Genomic DNA, 21,278 nt, shown 5'->3' with positions numbered 1-21,278 from the left:
CTCAGTCGCGCTGTCTCTCTTCCCCCCCGTCGCTCTCTCTCTTCCCCCCCCCAGTCACGCTCTCTCTTCCCCCCCAGTCGCGCTCTCTCTTCCCCCCCCCAGTCGCGCTCTCTCTTCCCCCCCAGTCGCGCTCTCTCTTCCCCCCCAGTCGCGCTCTCTCTTCCCCCCCAGTCGCGCTCTCTCTTCCCCCGCAGTCACGCTCTCTCTTCCCCCCCAGTCGCGCTCTCTCTTCCCCCCCAGTCGCGCTCTCTCTTCCCCCCCAGTCGCGCTCTCTCTTCCCCCCGTCGCGCTCTCTCTTCCCCCCCAGTCGCGCTCTCTCTTCCCCCCCAGTCGCGCTCTCTCTTCCCCCCCAGTCGCGCTCTCTCTTCCCCCCCAGTCGCTCTCTCTCTTCCCCCCCAGTCGCTCTCTCTCTTCCCCCCCAGTCGCTCTCTCTCTTCCCCCCCAGTCGCTCTCTCTCTTCCCCCCCAGTCGCTCTCTCTCTTCCCCCCCAGTCGCTCTCTCTCTTCCCCCCCAGTCGCTCTCTCTCTTCCCCCCCAGTCGCGCTCTCTCTTCTCCCCCAGTCGCTCTCTCTCTTCCCCCCCAGTCGCGCTCTCTCTTCCCCCCCCAGACGCGCTCTCTCTTCCCCCCCAGTCGCGCTCTCTCTTCCCCCCCAGTCGCTCTCTCTCTTCCCCCCCAGTCGCGTTCTCTCTTCCCCCCCAGTCGCGCTCTCTCTTCCCCCCCAGTCGCGCTCTCTCTTCCCCCCCCAGTCGCGCTCTCTCTTCCCCCCCCAGTCGCGCTCTCTCTTCCCCCCCAGTCGCTCTCTCTCTTCCCCCCCAGTCGCTCGCTCTCTTCCCCCCCAGTCGCTCTCTCTCTTCCCCCCAGTCGCTCTCTCTCTTCCCCCCCAGTCGCGTTCTCTCTTCCCCCCCAGTCGCGCTCTCTCTTCCCCCCAGTCGCTCTCTCTTCCCCCCCAGTCGCGCTATCTCTTCCCCGCCCCCAGTCGCGCTCTCTCTTCCCCCCCCAGTCGCGCTCTCTCTTCCCCCCCAGTCGCGCTCTCTCTTCCCCCCCAGTCGCTCTCTCTCTTCCCCCCCAGTCGCGTTCTCTCTTCCCCCCCAGTCGCGTTCTCTCTTCCCCCCCCAGTCGCGCTCTCTCTTCCCCCCCAGTCGCGCTCTCTCTTCCCCCCCAGTCGCGCTCTCTCTTCCCCCCCCCAGTTGCGCTCTCTCTTCCCCCCCAGTCACGCTCTCTCTTCCCCCCCAGTCGCGCTCTCTCTTCCTCCCCAGTCGCGCTCTCTGTTCCCCCCCAGTCGCGCTCTCTCTTCCCCCCCAGTCGCGCTCTCTCTTCCCCCCCCAGTCGCGCTCTCTCTTCCCCCCGTCGCGCTCTCTCGTCCCCCCCAGTCGCGCTCTCTCTTCCCCCCCAGTCGCTCTCTCTCTTCCCCCCCAGTCGCTCTCTCTCTTCCCCCCCAGTCGCGTTCTCTCTTCCCCCCCAGTCGCGCTCTCTCTTCCCCCCAGTCGCTCTCTCTTCCCCCCCAGTCGCGCTATCTCTTCCCCGCCCCCAGTCGCGCTCTCTCTTCCCCCCCCCAGTCGCGCTCTCTCTTCCCCCCCAGTCGCGCTCTCTCTTCCCCCCCAGTCGCTCTCTCTCTTCCCCCCCCAGTCGCGTTCTCTCTTCCCCCCCAGTCGCGTTCTCTCTTGCCCCCCAGTCGCGCTCTCTCTTCCCCCCCAGTCGCGCTCTCTCTTCCCCCCCCAGTCGCGCTCTCTCTTCCCCCCCCAGTTGCGCTCTCTCTTCCCCCCCAGTCGCGCTCTCTCTTCCCCCCCAGTCGCGCTCTCTCTTCCTCCCCAGTCGCGCTCTCTGTTCCCCCCCAGTCGCGCTCTCTCTTCCCCCCCAGTCGCGCTCTCTCTTCCCCCCCCAGTCGCGCTCTCTCTTCCCCCCGTCGCGCTCTCTCGTCCCCCCCAGTCGCGCTCTCTCTTCCCCCCCAGTCGCGCTCTCTCTTCCCCCCCAGTCGCGCTCTCTCTTTCCCCCGCCCCAGTCGCTCTCTCTCTCTCTTCCCCCCCCAGTCGCTCTCTCTCTTCCACCACCCCCCCAGTCGCTCTCTCTCTTCCACCCCCCCAGTCGCTCTCTCTCTTCCCCCCCCAAGTCGCTCTCTCTCTTCCCCCCCCCAAGTCGCTCTCTCTCTTCCCCCTCCCCAAGTCGCTCTCTCTCTCTCTTCCAACAACAACATGCCCTCGAAAAAGCCTCGGCACCGCCGGGCACTCCAGCTAGTAAAAGATGTAATAGCAGAGCACTTGGAAAACAGTGACAGGATCGGACAAAGTCAACATGGATGTACAAAAGGTAAATCATGCTTGACTAATCTACTGGAATTTTTTGAGGATGCAACTGGTGGAATAGATAAGGGAGAACCAGTGGATGTGGTGTATTTGGACTTTCAGAAGGCTTTCGATAAGGTCCCACATAAGAGATTAGCATGTAAAGTTAAAGCACATGGGATTGGGGGTAAAGTACTGGTTGGCAGACAGGAAGCAAAGAGTTGGAATAAACGGATCTTTTTCCGAGTGGCAGGCAGTGACTAGTGGAATTCTCTGCCACACAGGGCAGTTGAGGCCAATTCATTAAATATATTCAAGAGGAGTTGGATATATTTCTTGAGGCTAAAGGGATCAAGGGATAGTGGGAGAAAGCAGGGACAGGGTACTGAATTTGGATGATCAGCCATGATCTCATTAAATGGCGGAGCGGGCTTGAGGGGCCGAATGGCCTACTCTTGCTCCTATCTTCTTCTATAGGAGACAGTGTAGGTCAGCGAGCACAGGGGTGATGGGTGATTGGCTCATGTGTGCCGCCTGCTGGTGCTTTAGGGGGAGGAGTAGGAGCAGAGGCCCATGCTGCTCGTTCCTGACACCGATCCCTTGGCATCTTCTGGGCAGGGGCAAGAAGCTCCTTCCTGAAACATGCGGAAACACCTAAATAGCATGCAGATGACGCGGGAATGACAACAGAAGGCCTCCTCTCATCATCTCCCATGGGATTGCGTTGTTTGGCTGCACTGAAAAGGAGAATGTCCAGTTAGAGTCGCAGGGCTACCCCTCTAGCCTGGAACACTGGTAAAGGGGGCGGCCGGCATCTCCCTCTGAAACCGGCATTGCTCGGGGCAGGGTCGATGACATCGGGGCTGCCACTCCTCCCGGCTGCCCTGAATTTTGCTTGGAATTTACGCTCCCACAGTTGTTTAACAACCTCCCTCCCCCAGTACTGGCACTGACCATGTGTTTATCTCCTTGAATAAAATTAAGGGCCCTGAAATTCTGCAGGGAATTCCCCCAGTTACTGACTCCGACTCGGTCCGGAAACCCCCTAGAGTGACGCTGGAGCTGCAGCGGGAGATCGGGGAATCGTAGAATCATAGAATACTACAGCACAGAGGAGGTCATTCGGCCCATCGAGTCTGCGTTGGCTCTTTCAAAGAGCGATCCAGTTAGTCCCACTCCCCTGCTCTTTCCCCATATCCCTGCAATTTATTCTCCTACAAGCATTTATCCAATTCCCTTTTGAAGGCTACTATTGAATCTGGTTCCACCCCCCTATCAGGCAGTGCATTCCAAAGCCAATCACCTTAAATTTGTTCCCTCTGGTTACCGACCCTTCAGCCATTGGAAACAGTTTCTCTTTATTTACTCTATCTCAACCCTTCATGATTTTGAACACCTCTAACAAATCTCCTCTTAGCCTTCTCTGCTCTAAGGAGAACAACCCCATCTTCTTCCACATAACTGTAATCTCTCATCCCTGGAAACATTCTAGTAAATCTCTTCTGTACCCTCCCCAAAGCCTCCACGTCCTTCCTAAATCCCCATGGAATGTCAGGGCTATCCCACACCAATAACACTGTCAAAATGACATTAATATGACTTGAAAACTAACCAACGGCCAGTGTCAGATACCTTCAGGATCCAGGAGCCTTGGAATTCCGAGTTGCGTTTCAGCGATGGCGAAAGCGCTCTCCAGGTTTTCCCTGTTTGACCGGCTCCTGACCTTTTCCAAGTCTGTCAAGTCTGGACGGATGGCGTGAATAACTGAATGAAAGGCGAATCCGTTCCTCCAGCTCTGCCCGAAATCCTTCACTTCAATGCCTGTACGCCTTCAGAAGAGACAGCGCGTGCTGGTAAGAATTCGTAACTGCAGCCGCATTATAGTAAAACACAAGAGGTGGAACCTCGCATGGGGCAGGGGGCAGAGGGCATGGGCAGAGGGCAGGGGTCAAAGAGTAGGGGAAAACCTCCACGAGTCGCTGTTTACAACAAAGTCCGTCTCTCTGCAGATTTATAGGGACCGGATTTCCAGCCCGGATCAAAGGGGGAGAGGGGGTGGATCAGCCAGAATTTGCAGCGGGGCCCGGTTCTACCATGATTCCTTCCCGTATTTTCCATCCAGCCATTTTCCAGTGGCAGGGGAAGGACCACAGGCTATCTTCCGCCCACCCTCCTCGCGTCAAGGGGGCATGCATTGGTGGAGTTCGTGGGCCAGCCCTGGCACTCCAGAGGGGATTGAAAACCTTTCATGAGGGACCAGGATGACTCCCATTGGAGGCTGAGGCGCCTTTCTTTCTCTTCAGACCTGGGAAGGGTCTTGGGGAACCTCAGAGGGAGCAACCTTGGGCCTCTCTGCCGTTCCAGGGTGGATCAGGACATACAGTGTTACGGAGGCGTCACTCATTCCCCGATTTCTTGCTCTTCTCCCTCCAACCTAAGATTGAATCCCAAAAACAAGGCACCGTGCCCGCAACAGGGTCACCCTCTGCAGCTCCTGCCCTCCGACTCAATCACAGCCGCCAATGCAGTGGGAGTTCCACCAGTTCTATTCTACGTCAAATTTAATTGCTCGTCTGTTAGCAATTAGGAAGAACCACTGAAGTAAATATCCAAATGGGAGCAGTTTCATACCAAGTGCTTGCAACCTGATGCTAAAAAGGCCAATGACGGCATGTGCACACAAGTGAGCACATTGATGTTGAAGTTCTGGCTCGGGCTTTCCCCCTCCCACACCTGGCGTTCACAGCTGATCGAGTCTCCTGTGATCTGGAGTCTGCACTCTTATACCTATCACAAATGGGACAACATGCCCAAGTTGAAAGGTTAGCCCCCAATTGTAGCATATTGTGCACTATAGATGGATTCCCAGCACCTCCTCCTGTCTCTATCAAAACTCAGAAAAATACCAGACTGACAGGTTAAATGCTTACGGGCTAAAAGTATACGGTCAGGTTTATTTAGGGGTTAAGTAATACACAGAAGGCAAAAGTCACAGCAAGATACTGAATCAGTACTGAAACAATAAAATTAGAATCAGTCCATAAAGGGTTAGAATACCCTTTTAGAACTCATTTCTCACAGGATTAGGCAAGTGACGTGACTTTTGGATAAAACGGTCCTGTTTGTCACACAGATGCAAAGTTGTACATGCGCGATGCTTTCAACCATGGAGTTCGGACATCTGGTCAGAACTGAAGCCCATGGGAGAATACAGACCAAAAAATCAGACTGTCAATCATCTGTGAAAAAAGACACTGATACCCAACTAGGGACATAGGAATATAGGAATTCAGCCTCCGAGCCTGTTCCGCCATCCGATGAAAACATGGCTGATCTGTGACCTAACGCCATCTACCCGCCTTGGCCCCATATCCATCAATACTTTTGGTTAACAAAAATCGATCAATCTCAGGTTTAAAATTAGCATTTGACCCAGCATCAACTGCTGTTTGCGGAAGAGCGTTCCAAACTTCTACCACCCTTTGTGTGTACAAGTGTTTCCTAACTAATGTCTGGAATGCTGATGAGCAGCTGTTCACATAACGTCTCCTCTCCAAGAACCTCTGAATGCCTTGCTCACGTACAATTCAATGAACACCTAGGAAAGGTTATTCCAATTTCCAAATCAATCAACGCGGCCTGATCCTGCGGAGTCACATCTGACTTTCAGCTTGTATATTAGTAAGGAAAGGGTGACTTCGATCTTAAATCTAGTTGGAACTGAAGTAATCTCGCCTTTGTTTCTTGGTCACAGCTGCGAGCAAGGGTTGGCGTGAAGAGATAGCAGAGGGTTTACGATCGCTATTCCCACACGCTGATCGTGGCGTCTCCATTTTCTGGATGGGAGAGGAGAGGTAGAGACAAAGCACTTTCCACGGAAAAGAAGGGAGGGAAAACTGGAAGGAAGGTCACACCCCCCCACACCCACTCCACCCCACTCCATGTACCTCCCCACACCAGGCACTGAGCGCTACTGAGAGAAGCCGGGAAGCAAATGAGTCAGGCAATGTTGCACGGCCCGGGGAGAGAGAGACACACACACACAAAAACATCAATACAAAATGGTGGAAAACAAATGATAATTCAATACATGCCTGACACTCATTTACTGATAGGAAGTTTGAAGTGGAACTCACTTTCCTGTGGTGTAATGCACCCATTTCAGGAGAGCCTTCTTGGCACTGCCCTTAAATTTAGTGACGACCTTTCTCTTGGATGGGGGGCTCCCAGTTTCGGAGTTGGCCACACTGTCCACGGAGGAGGTGCTGCTGGACAGCGAGGAGAGCAGCGTCAGATTACTGGTCAGCTCCTCGATCTGCGCGTTAGAAGACAAACCAATGAAAATGGAGGCCGTAGCAGAATACACTGTTTGCTGCATAATTGTAAATGAGATGGTGTAAAATAACTGGTGCAGAGGGTCACCTGGAAGTACAAAATTATGGTCCACATCAAACCAAGCACAATAGATGGTCGTCCATCAGCGATGTCGGTGGAATTGATGTTGACCAGTTTAATCTGTAAGAAAAGCACAGCTCGTTTGCAAGATCCCTTTGCGTGCCTCACAAATCCCCAAATTATTGGCACACTTTACGGCATGATAATCTCAGAACTTCAGTCTTTTCAAACTCTTATCCACACCTGCAAACTCTTGGCATTAGTTTCTTCACATACTAGTGAACTGTATGGAAGTAGGAAATAGCCCTCTTTCCCAGTCTATCATAGGGAAATAGAATGAAACAACCGGCATTTATATAGCACCTTTCACAACCTCAGGACATCCCAAAGTGCTTCACAATGAAGTGCAGTCTGCCCTCTCAGGTGGATGTAAAAGATCCCATGGCACTATTCGAAGACGAGCAGGGGCGATCTCCCTGATGTCCTGGACAATATTTAGAAAGAAAGAAAGACTTGCATTTATACAGCGTCTTTCACGACCACCAGACGTCTCAAAGCACTTTATAGCCAATGAAGTACTTTTTGAAGTGTAGTCACTGTTGTAATGTGGGAAACGCGGCAGCCAATTTGCACACAGCAAGCTCCCACAAACAGCAATGTGATAATGACCAGATAATCTGTTTTTGTTATGTTGGTTGAAGGATAAATATTGGCCAGGACACCAGGGATAATTCCCTTGGCCTTCTTCGAAATAGTGCCATGGGATTTTTTACGTCCACCTGAGAGAGCAGACAGGGCCTCGGTTTAACATCTCATCCGAAAGACAGCACGTCCGACAGTGCAGCACTCCCTCAGCACTGCACTGGAGTGTCAGCCTAGCTTTATGTGCTCAAGTCCCTGGAGTGGGACTATGAACCCACAACCTTCTGACTTGGAGGCGAGTGTGCTACCAACTGAGTCACAGCTGACACCTCTCAACCAACATCATCAAAGCAGATTATCCGGTCGTTATCTTATTGCTGTTTGTGGGATCTTGCCATGTGCAAATTGGCTGCCGCGTTTCCTACATTACAACAGTGACTTCACTTCAAAAGTGCTTCATTGGCTGTAAAGCGCTTTGGGGCATCCTGAGGTTGTAAAAGGTGCTATATAAATGCAAGTTCTATAAACGCAAGTTCCTTCTTTCTATTTACCCACTATTTTTAAAATACATATCTTCCAACATCCCATCTTCCCAACAGAATCCAGCCTTCCAGCCCCTACTTCCAATCAACAGAATAAAAACACAGAAAAATGCAGATACAAAACAAATCCAGTGCGCTGTGTCCTAGAACGTTTTGTGGCATCTGCAACAAACGAGGAAGGTTTCAGTGAGTAGGAGTTGGCAAGGCGCCTACACCAGGAGAGATGTTGAAGGAAGCTCTCTCTGTAATAGCACGCAGCAATACAACAGCCATGCATTTATACAGCGCCTTTAACATAGAAAAACGTCCCAAAGCGCTTCACAGAGGCATAATCAGAAAAAAGGACACCGAGCCAAAGTTAGCAAGAGTGGCCAAAAGCTTGGTCAAAGAGGTGGGTTTTTAAAGGTGCGCCTTAAAGGAGGAGAGCGAGGGGAGAGGCAGAGGGGTTGAGAAGGGAATTCCAGAGTGTGGGGTGTGGGTGGTGAAGAATTCATGCTGAATTTCAGGGTAAGTATCTATATTTCCATTGAGGAAACATTACACAGGGGGAAACTCCTTTAGGCCAAGAGCAGGGAAAGAAATGAATTTTTCTCGATGTTGTCCCATAGGTGGAGAGTATAAAATAACAATAAGAAAGTAACAGAAGCACAACAAAGTTGTAAAATAAGATTGAATGACAGTCGATGTTGAAATCACTGACCGGCGATCCTCTGTATAGGGACTGGTATGTGGCAGCATGAGAAAGGAATTAAAGAGAATTTGCAATTGGTTAGTCACAGCGCTCCACTCTCTCTTCATGCAATGCAAAAGACAAATTGTCAGCTGATCCATCCAATTCTGTCCTAATTATTTACGTGTTCTATGTCTTAAATGTAATTTCACAATCAGATTAGTGAGCTCCACAGCACTCCTGTCAGCTCGCAACGCAAGCCTTTCACTTTACAAGAGCCAGCTCACTCTGTTTTTAGTTTATAGCTTCCTGTCAGCGAGATCAGCTCACGAACACTTAAAGGCTTCTTATGACATTCCTCTGTCTGAGATTTGAACTCAGGCCTTAACCTGTTTGCTTTAAGTGCATTAGCCTGCAGGAGGCCAACGGCAGAACATAGGAAGAGGAGGAGGCCATTCAGCCCCTTGAGCCTGCCCTGCCATTCAATAAGATCATGGCTGATCTGTACCTCAACACCATTTATCTTAGCTCCATATCCCTTGACACCCTTACCTAATAAAAATCTATTGATCTCAGTTTTGAAAGCTCCAATTAACCCACAGCATCCACAGCCTTTTGGGGGAGAGAGTTCCAGATTTTCACTACCCATTGTGTGAAAACGTGCTTCCTGATTTCACTCCTAAATGGCCTGGGTCTAATTTTAAGCTTACACCCCCTTGTTCTGATTTCTCCCACCAGAGGAAATAGTTTCTCTGTAGCTACCCTATCAAATTCTTTTATCATTTTAAACACCTCGATCAGATCACCCTTCAATCTTCTAAACACAAGGGAACACGAGCCAAGTTTATGCAACCTGTCCTCATAAGTTAACCCTCTAAGCCCCGGTATCATTCTGACCTTAAGTATAAAATGTGAAGACGTTAAGCATAAAATGGAGAGCACCCCAGGGAGTTTGCTTTGGTTTTGCTGTACCAGGACCTAGACTACATCGAGTCACAATGCAAGAACTCCCTCTTTCCCAGCCTTGGAAAAGTGTCACTTCAGCACAAGTGTCAATTTTCCATTGACCACATCAGCCATGCCCTATGCCCCTGGATTTGTGTTCATTCATACCATACTACAACAGCCGCACGCAATGTCTGATTGTAATAATAACCGGAAGTTTATATAGATAACTCCTTTAAAATTTTCATAGTCAAATATATAATCTTAAATTAAAACAGAAAATGCTGGAAGTACTCAGCAGGTCAGGCAGCATCTGTGGAGAGAGGAAGAGAGTTAATGTTTCAGGTCGATGATCAGCATTTTCTGTTTTTATTTCAGATTTCCAGCATCCACAGTACTTTTGCTTTTGCTATAATCTTAAATTCTTGATGTAATTATAACAAGTAATTAGTCAGACCTGTATTTATTTCCAAATAGTAACAAAGAGCTACCGTTAACATTCCTTTGTTATTTACTCCAGTCTATTTCTGTTGATTTTTGCACATTTTATTCTATGCAGCCAGCACCAATAACGTTACCAAGGAAACTGCCTTCAAGGTCACACTACGCCAGATAGCGTGAGGTGGCAAATCAACACCAGTGGAGATACAATCACCCAAATCCCCAGTTGTTCCAGGTGTGGGAATCTGGGCAGGCGAGAGTCGAATTTGGGGCAGATCCCAAATACGGAATTCCAACAGGGTGGGGAGAACACTCCTTCCACCTGCTCTCGCTGAGTGAGTGGGGCACGCACTGTTGTTCCCTTTGGGACTCGATCACAGAGATTGACGTTAGGAAATCAGCAACTGCACCAAGGATGAGTTCAGAACAGAACAAAATTCATTCTTCGGCCAATTTGGCCAGGGCGGCCCAACCCTACAGACACCGCTCGACATTCCAGACCCCCATCCCTATAACTGACATGGGTGCCCACCTTTTTATGTTAATGACCTCATCCCTGGGACTTGGGACAGGGTCAACACTGGGGCAGATTGGTGGGCAGCGGTTCCCACCCTGTCACACAGCAGCCCTCCGGAAAGTTCTAGCCAACAGTCATTGAAAGCAGGATGGTGCCAGAGATGGGAAACTATAGCTATGAGGAGAGACTTGAGGTACTGGGACTATTTCCACTGGAGCAGAGAATGGCAAGAAATTTTACTAGAGGTTTTTAAAATCATGATGGGTTTTCATAGGGTGAATAGGGAAAGACTATTTCCTCTGGTTGGCGAGTCATTGATGAGGAATCATCCATTTAAAACCGTCACTGAGAGAGTGAGGAGGGAGGTCAGGAGAAATTTCTTTACAGAGAGGGTTGTTGGAGCAAGGAATGCTTTGCCGCAGGGATTGGTTGAGGCAGAGACCATTGCATCTTTTTAAATGAAGAGTAGATAAGCATTTGAAGCAGAGTAGGATACAGTGCTATGGTGGGAGAGCAGGGTTCAGTCACAATGGGCCGTATGGCCTCTTACTGTGGTATAAGCTTGTACGGTTCAAAGGTTTAAACCAGCGCACGCAGTCACTTCAACCACATGCAATAATCCACTCTCTCGCACTAATGGGTTGAGCTACCTGCTCCTCAGTTCCCCCAATGACATCAGAGGGTTCCGTGAGTTTAGTGTTGAAACCTAAATATTCAAAACCATCAGAGGAGTATCACGGGAGCTAGTGCTAATCATGGTTCAAAGGCTGGGCTTTGATTGTGACACTGCCTCTTTAAAGGGGCTCTCATTCTTCACATGCAAGCTTGGCCAGTGAGTATCAAGTTGCTGTACTGTAGGGCATCAACAGCCAAGCACGACGCTGTTCTCACTCAACGTACACACACTCCAGCAGGGGTTAGTAAACAGCGCACAGCGGCCAGACTCCTGGCCTGATTTGTCTTCACCACAAAAGCTGAGGCTAATTGTAGCATCAAAACTAACAGCAGCACAGACTGGGAATTGAACCCATGACCTTCTGGTCCCTATAGCTTATTACAAGACCATTTTGAGGAATACTTCCGATTTGGATGAGTGCTTGCTTAGTCCCGACTGGATGTAAGTGTGATCACTGAAACACTGACCTGAAGAGAAGGATTTCGCACAGAGATGCAACACGCCAGAAGGACACAGAGCTAATATTCCCACTTACCCGTCTGCCCTCGAGAAATTTTAAAGCTGTTCCGATGTTGTTCACCCAATGGATGCGCTTTAACTTACGGCCCTGTTCACCAGGCTGCAAAAATAGAACGCAAATTAATCATAAATACACTTTTCCCCCAAAACTGTTGCATCAAAATACTTAAGTTGCAAGCTGTGTGTTTAAATATTTTGATAAATAACTTCAAAGAGGCTCTGGCCTTTCTCTTCGCCTCTGCAAACTCCAGGGACAGTGAGGCCCTTCAGGAAGGAGTAGCACTCACCAGTTCTCCCTAATCCCCCATCCCCCCCATTACACAGTAGAAAGGCTAACTACTTCCCCTTGACATTCAATGGCATTACCATCGCCGAATCCCCCACCATCAATATCCTGAGTGTCACCATTGACCAGAATCTCAATTGGCCAAACCCCATGAATAACACGGCTAGAAGAGCAGGTCAGAGTCTGGGAATTCTGCGGCAAGTGTCTCACCTCCTGACTCCCCAAAGCCTCCCTACCACATACACAGCACAAGTCAGGAGTGTGACAGAAAACTCTCCACTTGCCTGGATGAGTGCAGCTCCAACAATACTCAAGAAGCTCAAAACTATCCAGGATAAAGCAGTCCACTTGATTGGCACCCCATCCATCACCTTAAACATTCACTCCCTCCACCACCGACGTACCATGGCTGCAGTGTGTACCATCTACAAGGTGCACTACAGCAACTCACCAAGGCTTCTTCGGCAGCACCTCCCAAACCCACGCCCTCCACCACCTAGAAGGACAATGGCAGCAGGTGTATGGGAACACCACCACCTCCAAGTTCCCCTCCAAGTCACACATCATCCTAATTTGGGCATATTTCAATGTTCCTTCATCGTCGCTGGGTCACCATCCTGGAACTCCCTACCTAACAGCACTATGGGAGTACCTTCACCACATGGACTGCAGCGGTTCAAGAAGAAGGCTCACCACCACCTTCTCAAAGGTAACAACGCATAGACGATAAATACTGGCCTTGCCAGCGATGCCCACAACCAGAGATTGAATCTTTTAAGAAGTCGGACAGCAGCGCCATATGAGACTGTGACTCAACCATCAGATGATCATGAGATCAAAGGTGACCCGTTGCATTATGCAGTCCCAGTGGGAGCTGGGCTCATAGGTCAGCGATAGTTCTGTAGCCCCAAATCTACAGCTTGCACTCCCTCAGAAGTTAAGAGAGCCATCAGCAGCCAAGACTGAGACTGTAATGCATCTTCTCTCCCATCCTCTCATCACCCTTCCCAAGGATGTCTGCTCCTTACTGGGGTCCAGTTTTGTGAGAACCAGCTACCTCACCCAAGTGGCGATCCTTATGTGTGAGCTTTGGTAATGAGTGTCCAGTGGCTGTCTGACCATGGAGTGCACTGCAGCCAAACCCGACCATGTCTTCATCTTAGCATCCACACAAACACTTTCAACGGTGATTATTGGAAGCCTAGCAAGGGTAGGAACCTTGGTACAATTTTAAAGGGGGTTCAAGTACAGAGAGACCTGGGGGTTCACATACATAATTCTTTGATGGTGACAAGGCAAATATAGAAGGCTGGTTTAAAAAAGCATATGGGATCCTTGGCTTTATTAATAGGCATAGAGCTCAAAAGCAAAGAAGTGATGCTAAACCTTTATAAATCACTGGTTAGGCCTCAGCTGAAGTATTGTGTCCAATTCTGGGCACCACACTGTAGGAAGGATGTCAAGGCCTTGGAGAGGGTGCAGAGGAGATTTACTAGAATGGTACCAGGGATGAAGGAATTCATTTATGTGGAGCAACTAGAGAAGCTGGGATTGCTCTGCTTAGAGCAGAGAAGATTTAGGGGAGATTTAATAGAGGTGTTCAAAATGATGAAGGGTTTTGACGGAGTAGTTGGGGCGATACTCTTTCCATTGGCAGGAGAGTCGGTAACCAGAGAACACGATGGGCCGAAGGGCCTCTATCCGTGTTGTATTACTCTATGACTCTATGAGATGAGGAGAAATTCTTTTATGTAGCGAGTTGTTATGATCTGGAATGCTCTGCCAGAAAGGGTGGTGAAAGCAGATTCAATAGTAACTTTCAAAAGGGAATTGGATAAATACTTGATAAGGAAAAGTTTGCAGGGCTGTGGGGAAAGAGCAGGGGTGTGGAACTAAATTGGATAGCTCTTTCAAAGAACCGGCACAGGCATGATGGGCCAAATGGCCTCCTTCTGAGCTGTAAGAGTCTATGGAGTAAAAATTGGGTAGCGCCCCCATGGCTGATTTTCCCAGGTAGCACCGCGAGAGGGAGAAGGGGCATTACTGGAAGCGCCCCGTGTCCCTCTTGGGGCACTGCGAGCCAATATCGCGGCACAACGTGCCACGGTACCGCAGGCCTTCCTCTCCTTATTAAAGAGGAGGGGCCTTGCACTGCGCATCTCGGCACCCAGCTGTGCCACCAGGGATCGGGAGTGCCGGCAAACGAGCCCGGCACTCAAGAAGAGTGTCGGGCTCACGGAGAGCAGCCGGCAGCCCGCGGCGGGGGCTTCACTGGAGCCGGGGACAGCAATGGGGCAGGTGCTAGCAGGCAGCCAGCAACAAAAATGGCCGCCCGCCATCTCCCCTTTAACTAGTGCCACCCCAGCCGCAGGTAAGGCCCCCTGACCCCGGCGGGCATAGCGTCCGGCGGTAAGTCGGGGGGGTGCCACCCAATATTACAGCCGGGGCGCGAGCGGGGCGCTGTGCACGGCGATGATGTCATCGCCGGTGGCGCAGCACCGCGTGGCACTAACAGTTAGCGCCGCCGCTAACCTCCCATTGAATTTCGCGGGAGGCATTGGCAGCGCCGCGCCCGGGCATTACTTGATTTGCGCCCCATTACCGCCCTCTTAGGGCGCTAACGGGAGGCACAAATCAAATGAATTTAGCCCCCTATGATTTTAAGTTTTCTCTTCCTAATCCAGGGGTGCTAAGACGAACTGTAATATTCGTATCATGGTCCCAGCTTAGATCAGCTGCTTTAGCACTGATACTAGTCCTCACCTGTTCACTGACCCATCAGGGAAGGGGAGAGGGGAGACCACCAGTTTCTGGGCTGATTTAAACTGATAAACTCACCAGTTTCTGTCCAGATAGAACCTCCAACAGGGCAAGTAGCATCGCTCCATCCTTGATATCTTCAAATAGATCATTGACTATAATTGGGGGATTGCGCTGAAACACAAGAGAGAGAAACATTTAATCTCTGTGCGATCGGGATTGCTTAACTTCCAAGCCTTTCTACAGTTCAAGATCATCTTTGAAAACAGACAATGCCTCGCTGGAATAACGATCACAGTTTATGAAGTGTGTCATGAATCTTATCATTCATGAAGAAATGACTCATGAAATAACACTGGGCGGCCAGCTGGTGGCGCCGTCCAAGGAGTATAAATACTCGGGCAAGGGCCCAGCTTGCCCAGGACGTTTTTGTAACCAGGAACTAGTGATGTAAACTAGAATCTCATGGTTGTGAAACAGTTGATTAAAGCCTTGTTTTGTACTAAAACCAAGTGCTCAGTAGTCTTTTTACATCAAAGTGCTCCTGGAATCTAATTTTAAATGAGAAATTGCAGTGCGGAGCTTTAATGTTGTTAAGAGTCACTTTCCAGATACTTTCTCTTGTGGCTTGAGCAAAGGAAAGTCAACCCCAAAGTTCCTATAAACCAAACATGGCCTTACGATGAAGTAATCTGAGAGATAGATGCCCAAGTTGAACAAAAAACCCCACGCGCTGCTGATTAACTCACTGTAAATTATTTCTAGATGCCTTGTACTGTCCTTGTCAAGTAACTGACAGAGAAATAACATTCTGACAGACTGTATCTCTCGGGCTATAAACTATTACATCAGGTATAATCAGAAGTGAAACTAAACAGTGAATGAGCAAAAAGAGCAGATTTTACTAGATTGTAATACTTCATGCAATCACCCAACATCTTTTACAAAACAATAAAAATCCAGCTACCTTTTGTAGTGTTCTGCAGAACTTTAAACAACTTGTGTCCTTAATGAAATGCTCTAACGTGAGAGAGACAACCTCATGGAATCTATCGTTTACATCCACCCAAGTGACAACATGGCGACAAAGGCCAACTAGTTTATGCGAAAAACATGCTACACTTACCCTATCTACAGAGCTGCCAATCAGGAATAGGAACATAGGAACAGATCCAGGCCATTCAGCCCTTCAAGCCTGTTGCACCATTCAGTTAGATCATGGTGCAACTCCATTTACAGGCCTTTGCTCCATACCCGTTGACACACTTACCCAACAAATTTCAATTGACCCAGCACCACCGACAATGCTAGATGGTGCCCTGTACTGCCCTGGAGTGTCAGACTGGATTTTGTGCTCAAGCCTCTGGAGAGGGACTTGAACCCACAACCTTCTGGCTCAGAGACACAAGTGCTACCCATTGAGGGAGAGAATGGTACCATCCACAGGAACCGCGCGGTCCTGGTCCCAGGGTAATCAACAAGAGATGGGCATTTCTCCTCGGGCCAGTCTTGTTAGGCCACTTTAAAATATAAACTCTGGAGCTGACGTTGTTTTGGTTGTACTCTGGCTGCCTGTAATCCTGGGAGCCAACTCCTTGGGGGAGAAATTGGGTGGAGCCGCAAACGGGGCGCCAAGCTCGCCTGGGCGCCAGATTTTGTGCTGCGATCGGAGCAGCAGCGATCGCCGGAAATTCAGCTTGAGCGCCCCAAGAGGGACACGGGGCGAGGCTCGAGGCGCTCCGCGTCCCTCTTAGGGCGCTGAAGCTGATTATCGCAGCGCAACGTGCCGCAGCGCCACACGCTGCAGCATGGCGCGCTGCGGTACTGCAGGCCTTCCTCCCATTCTTAAGGGGGAGGGGCCTGCACCAGCGCAATCGGAGATCGCAAGTGCCGGCAAAAGAGCCCGGCACCGAGGAGAAGTGCCGGGCTCTCGGAAAACAGCCGGCAATGCCGCGGGAGGAGAACAGGAGGCCGGGGACAGAGGTGCTGGCAGGCGGCCACCGGAAAAAACGGCCGCCCCGCACCTCCACCTTAATTTGCACCACTGCCGCCACAGGTAGGCCCTGTGAACCGGGTGCGATTAGCGAGCGGCGCTACAGAGGCGGTCGCTGCCAAATATCGCGATCGGGGCGGTAGCGGGGCGCTGCGCACACCGATGACATCATCGGTGGCAGCCCAGCGCAACAGGCTAACGCCGCCATTAGCGCCCCAGCTAAATATCGCGGGAGGCGCGGCCAGTGGCGCTAAAGCCACTGAGTGCCCTCTTTAGGCGCTAACTGGTGGCGCAGCCCACCGAATTGCTCCCCCCTTGCCTTTATGCTGGTTAATCCCATAAAAAATTGGGTTTGCTGCCTGTCTACAGGAACAGGATTTAACAGGAAGAACGGCAGGAGCTGGTCACAGTCACTAAGCTCCCAAATCTCTGGTTCCAGCACATACGATCGACAAGACTTCAACAGCACCTCCCTCCCCTGTGACCGGTATCACTGAGAAGGACGTGAGCAGCAATGTCGTGGGAAAACTGTTAAGTCTGTGTGTTCCAGTTGTATCAAGATTAATTACTGACACAGACTACAAGAATAAAGTTTCAACAGGTCTTTACTAGTTGGAGGTCAGGACTATACTAAATACAATATCACTACACAGTACTTATATACCGGTGGTCACCACCGGTATTACGTATACAGCAGCCAGAGAAAGTAGTACATCTCTTAAGGTGGAACAGGCTTAAGTTCTCTTAAGGTGGAACAGGTTACATACACCACAAAAACCATCACCTCCAACTTCCCTTCCAAGTCTTACGCCATCCTCACTTGGGAGATATATCGCCATTCCTTCATTGTCACTTGTTCAAAGTCCTGGAACTCCCTAGCTCTCACCTTTGTGTGATCACCATCACCTCAAGGACAAGAGCAGTTCAAGGAGAAGGGCACTACGGCAGGGTGATGATAACTTGATGCATCCCGTGAGTAAATAAGAAAACAAAAGGCCTTGTTACAAAAGGATAAGGCCAGGTAACCCCAACACACGTTATAGGTGGATTTTACCTATGCTGCACTTGTTGTGTTCAGTTCAATGTAGCAAAGACTGAACATAACACATTGCAATCGGAGAACTGCAGGAGCACCATTTCATTAGTAAACTGAATCTAACAGTATATGTCTTTTCTACTGACAGCCTGAAGTTAAAGAGCAGCACCATTGTATAATGTTAAATATGTCTCCACTGCATTTTGACTACAAAAAGCAACAACGTGTCTTAGTGTTTATATTTTTGCATTATTCTAGAAATAGCAATGATCGTTCTAAATGGCAGTCGGTTTCTGGTGAGGGGAAGACATTTATTGAACTGGTTGAAATCCAGTGCATCGTTATCGAGGGGAAAACCTCCCTGTTTACACACACCAGTGTGGCAGATGCCTCCATTAAGATGGCGGGCAATGGAACGTCGCGTAGCACAGTTTGACCCCCGCAAAGGGGTTAGGCGCTGCTCGTTTCCTAAAGGGCTCGTCGTTTATTGAATAAAGGAGAAAACACTCAATGACCAGCTAGCTACTGCAGATGGCACCCTGTCCAGCGTCCCCCTCTCCCCATCAGAGGGGGTGGGAAGCTCATTAAAAGAGATCGCTCTATAACAGCATTGTTTCCCCCCCGATTACGCCATGATGCTGTGACAGCAACTGCTGCGAAAAGGCACAATCCCGAGAAGGTTCAAGCTCCACACAAGACTTCACTAACACCCTAAACACTGCTGCTATTGGGTGTGATGTCTAATTAGTTCAGCCACTGCTGTATGAGTATTTTCATTGAATCTTTCTCATCATAGAATCTTACAGCACAAAAGGAGGCCATTCGGCCCATTGCGCCTGTGTCGGCTCTTTGAACGAGCTCTCCAATTAGTCCCACTCCCCTTCTGTTTCCCCATAGCCCTGCAAATTTCTCTGGCTCAAGTATATATCCAATTCTCTTTTGAAAGTTATTATTGAATCTGCTTCTACCACCAGGGAGTGCATTCCAGATCACAACAACTTGCTGTGTAAAAAAAATTCTCCTGCTCATGCCCCTGGGTTTTTGCCGATTACCTTAAATCTGTGTCCTCTGGTTACGGGCTCTCCTATCAACAGAAACAGTTTCTCCCTATCTACTATATCAAAACCTGTGGCGGAGACCACACAGGGACAATAACGCAATTCACAATGTATAGCCAATGTTGTTATATGTACCTAAACACAATTCACTATGTATAGCCAATGTTGTTATATGTACGTACTTGGCTGGGTTATCGGGGCAGAGTCCCTTTAAGAGCGTCGGTAGCGTGATGACGTCATGCGTCGGTAGCGTGATGACGTCATAGCCCTGCAACGAGGCTGAGAACCTCAGTCCTCATGGAGAGTGAATAAAGTAACACGCGTTTTGCCTTTGCTGCAACAAAAGTCTCAGAGCCTGTTGACTTCTAGCGACTCCAACATTGGTGACCCCGCTGCTCTTTTGGACAATTCCAAAGACCTCATCTGAAATGGCAACGAACGCCGTTTCCATCAAATTACCCGAGTTTTGGGAACGACAGGCTGCCACTTGGTTCACCCAGGCCGAGGCTCAATTTGCACTCTGGGACATCACCGCGGACGACACGAGGTACTACTATGTCGTCTCTGCTCTCGGCAGCTCCACCGCAGCCAGAGTCGTGAGCCTGCTCGAGAACCCCCCGGAGCTCAACAAATTCGAAACGCTGAAAACGCACGTCTTAGAAACTTTTGGACTCACCGAAGCCAAGCGCGCATGCCGGTTTCTCTCTCTACCCGGGCTTTGCGACTCCAAGCCCTCGGAGCTGATGGACCACATGCTGGCCCTCCTGGGCACACACAGGCCGTACTTCCTCTTCAAGGAACTGTTCCTTCAACAGCTGCCAGGTCAGGTACAGTCGGCTTTAGCCAACTCTTCCACTATCGATTTCCGCGACCTGGCCAAGGAGGCCGACAAATTTTTCCCCGCCGGGCAACAGTACTGCGCGGCCACGCGGAGCCCTGCCCCCACCGATACAGCCCAACGGTGGCAGCCCCCAAGCCTCTACTTCTACCATGCGCAGTTCGGCCCCAAAGCCAGGAAGTGCCGGCCCCCGTGCAGTTTTCCCGCGTCGAAACAAACAAAAGACCACTCATCGGCTGCTATGGCTGTCGGCCGTTCAGGCAGTTTGTTGTTTATTACAGACACTGACTCCGGACGTCGTTTCCTTTGCAACACAGGTGCCCAGGTGAGCGTCCTGCCTGCGTCAACCATAGATATGCAAGGGGGGAACCACGGCCCCGTCCTCGAAGCCGCCAACGGCAGTTCCATCCACACCTTCGGGAAACGGAGAGTGGCGCTTTGTTTTGGCGGGCAGCGGTTCACCTGGGACTTTGTCACGGCAGAAGTGTCCACCCCCCTTCTCGGCGCTGACTTCCTCTGCGCCAATGGCCTTTTGGTGGACGTCAAGAACCGACGTCTCATCAACGCTGAGACTTTCAGCTCGCTCCCGTGTTCCCTCAGCGGGTCCAGCACAACGAAGTTGTCCAGCGCACTCTCGGCCTCCGACGAGTTTTCCCGCCTCCTCGCCGAGTTCCCGGACCTCACGAAGCCCACGTTCTCGTCCGCCGCCACCAAACACGGGGTAGAACACCACATCTCGACCACCGGTCCGCCCGTCTACGCCCACGCTCGGCGCCTCAACCCGGGGAAACTCACCATCGTTAAGCCGAGTTCGACACCATGGAGCGCCTCGGCATCATCCGCCGGTCGAACAGTCCGTGGGCCTCGCCCCTCCACATCGTTCTGAAACCAGACGGCGGGTGGCGCCCGTGCAGCGATTACCGGCGCTTCAACGACGCTATGACCCCCGACCGCTACCCGATTCCACACATCCAGGACTTTTCCGCCCGCCTGGCCGGGAAAGTGGTATTCTCGAAAGTGGACCTTGTCCGGGGTTACCACCAGGTCCCTGTCCAGCCGCAGGACGTCCCGAAAACCGCGGTAATCACCCCGTTCGGGCTGTTCGAATTCCTCCGCATGCCATTCGGCCTCAAAAACGCCGCACAGGCTTTTCAACGCCTAATGGACACCGTGTTACGGGACCTGACATTCCTGTTCGTATACCTTGACGACATCCTCATCGCCAGCGCCTCCAGGACGGAGCATGTGTCGCACCTTCAGACTCTCTTCCAACGCCTCAGCCAGCATGGCCTAATCGTCAACCCGGCCAAGTGCCACTTCGGGCTGTCCTCGATCGACTTTCTCGGGCACCGCATCACGAAGGACGGGGCGGTGCCACTGCCATCGAAAGTGGAGGCCATGATGGACTTCCCGCGACCCCTCACCGTGAAGGCCCTGCAGGATTTTTTGGGCATAGTGAACTTTTATCATCGCTTCGTCCCCCGAGCAGCCCAGCTTATGCGTCCCCTTTACGAGGCCCTCAAAGGCAAGCCCGACAAGCTCGCGGTCGACTGGTCCGAGGAGATGGCCAATTCTTTCACGGACACGAAAAGGGCCCTGGCTAACGCGACCATGCTGGCACATCCGTTACCTGATGCACCGATCGCTCTCACCACCAACGCCTCAGACTATGCAGTCGGCG

The 21,278-nt window shown here is 50.9% G+C and overlaps 1 protein-coding gene across 12 annotated transcripts in view; it reads right to left on the bottom strand.

Moving 5' to 3' along the window:
• The window catches only part of syne1b (spectrin repeat containing, nuclear envelope 1b), an 834,787-nt gene that overhangs the window by 672,542 nt on the left and 140,967 nt on the right, over positions 1-21,278 (bottom strand). For 10 of the 12 annotated variants that reach the window (XM_085981815.1, XM_085981811.1, XM_085981814.1 and 7 more), the window contains exons 3-8: positions 14,751-14,846; positions 11,643-11,726; positions 8,559-8,579; positions 6,702-6,794; positions 6,416-6,594; positions 3,912-4,108 (exon numbers count right to left, since the gene is read on the bottom strand). In XM_085981815.1, coding sequence (XP_085837941.1) covers positions 3,912-4,108; positions 6,416-6,594; positions 6,702-6,794; positions 8,559-8,579; positions 11,643-11,726; positions 14,751-14,846 — 670 coding nt within the window. The remainder of the gene's footprint in view (positions 1-3,911; positions 4,109-6,415; positions 6,595-6,701; positions 6,795-8,558; positions 8,580-11,642; positions 11,727-14,750; positions 14,847-21,278) is intronic. The other 2 variants (XM_085981809.1, XM_085981819.1) reach the window with 1 other exon arrangement.

The sequence above is a fragment of the Somniosus microcephalus genome, chromosome 3 (assembly GCF_052327205.1).
Source record: "Somniosus microcephalus isolate GS21.2 chromosome 3, FLI_Smic_1.0, whole genome shotgun sequence".
In the NCBI taxonomy this organism is placed as follows: Eukaryota; Metazoa; Chordata; class Chondrichthyes; order Squaliformes; family Somniosidae; genus Somniosus; species Somniosus microcephalus.
Note: the sequence above shows the minus strand (reverse complement) of the source record. Positions and strands in the feature narration are given on the sequence as shown.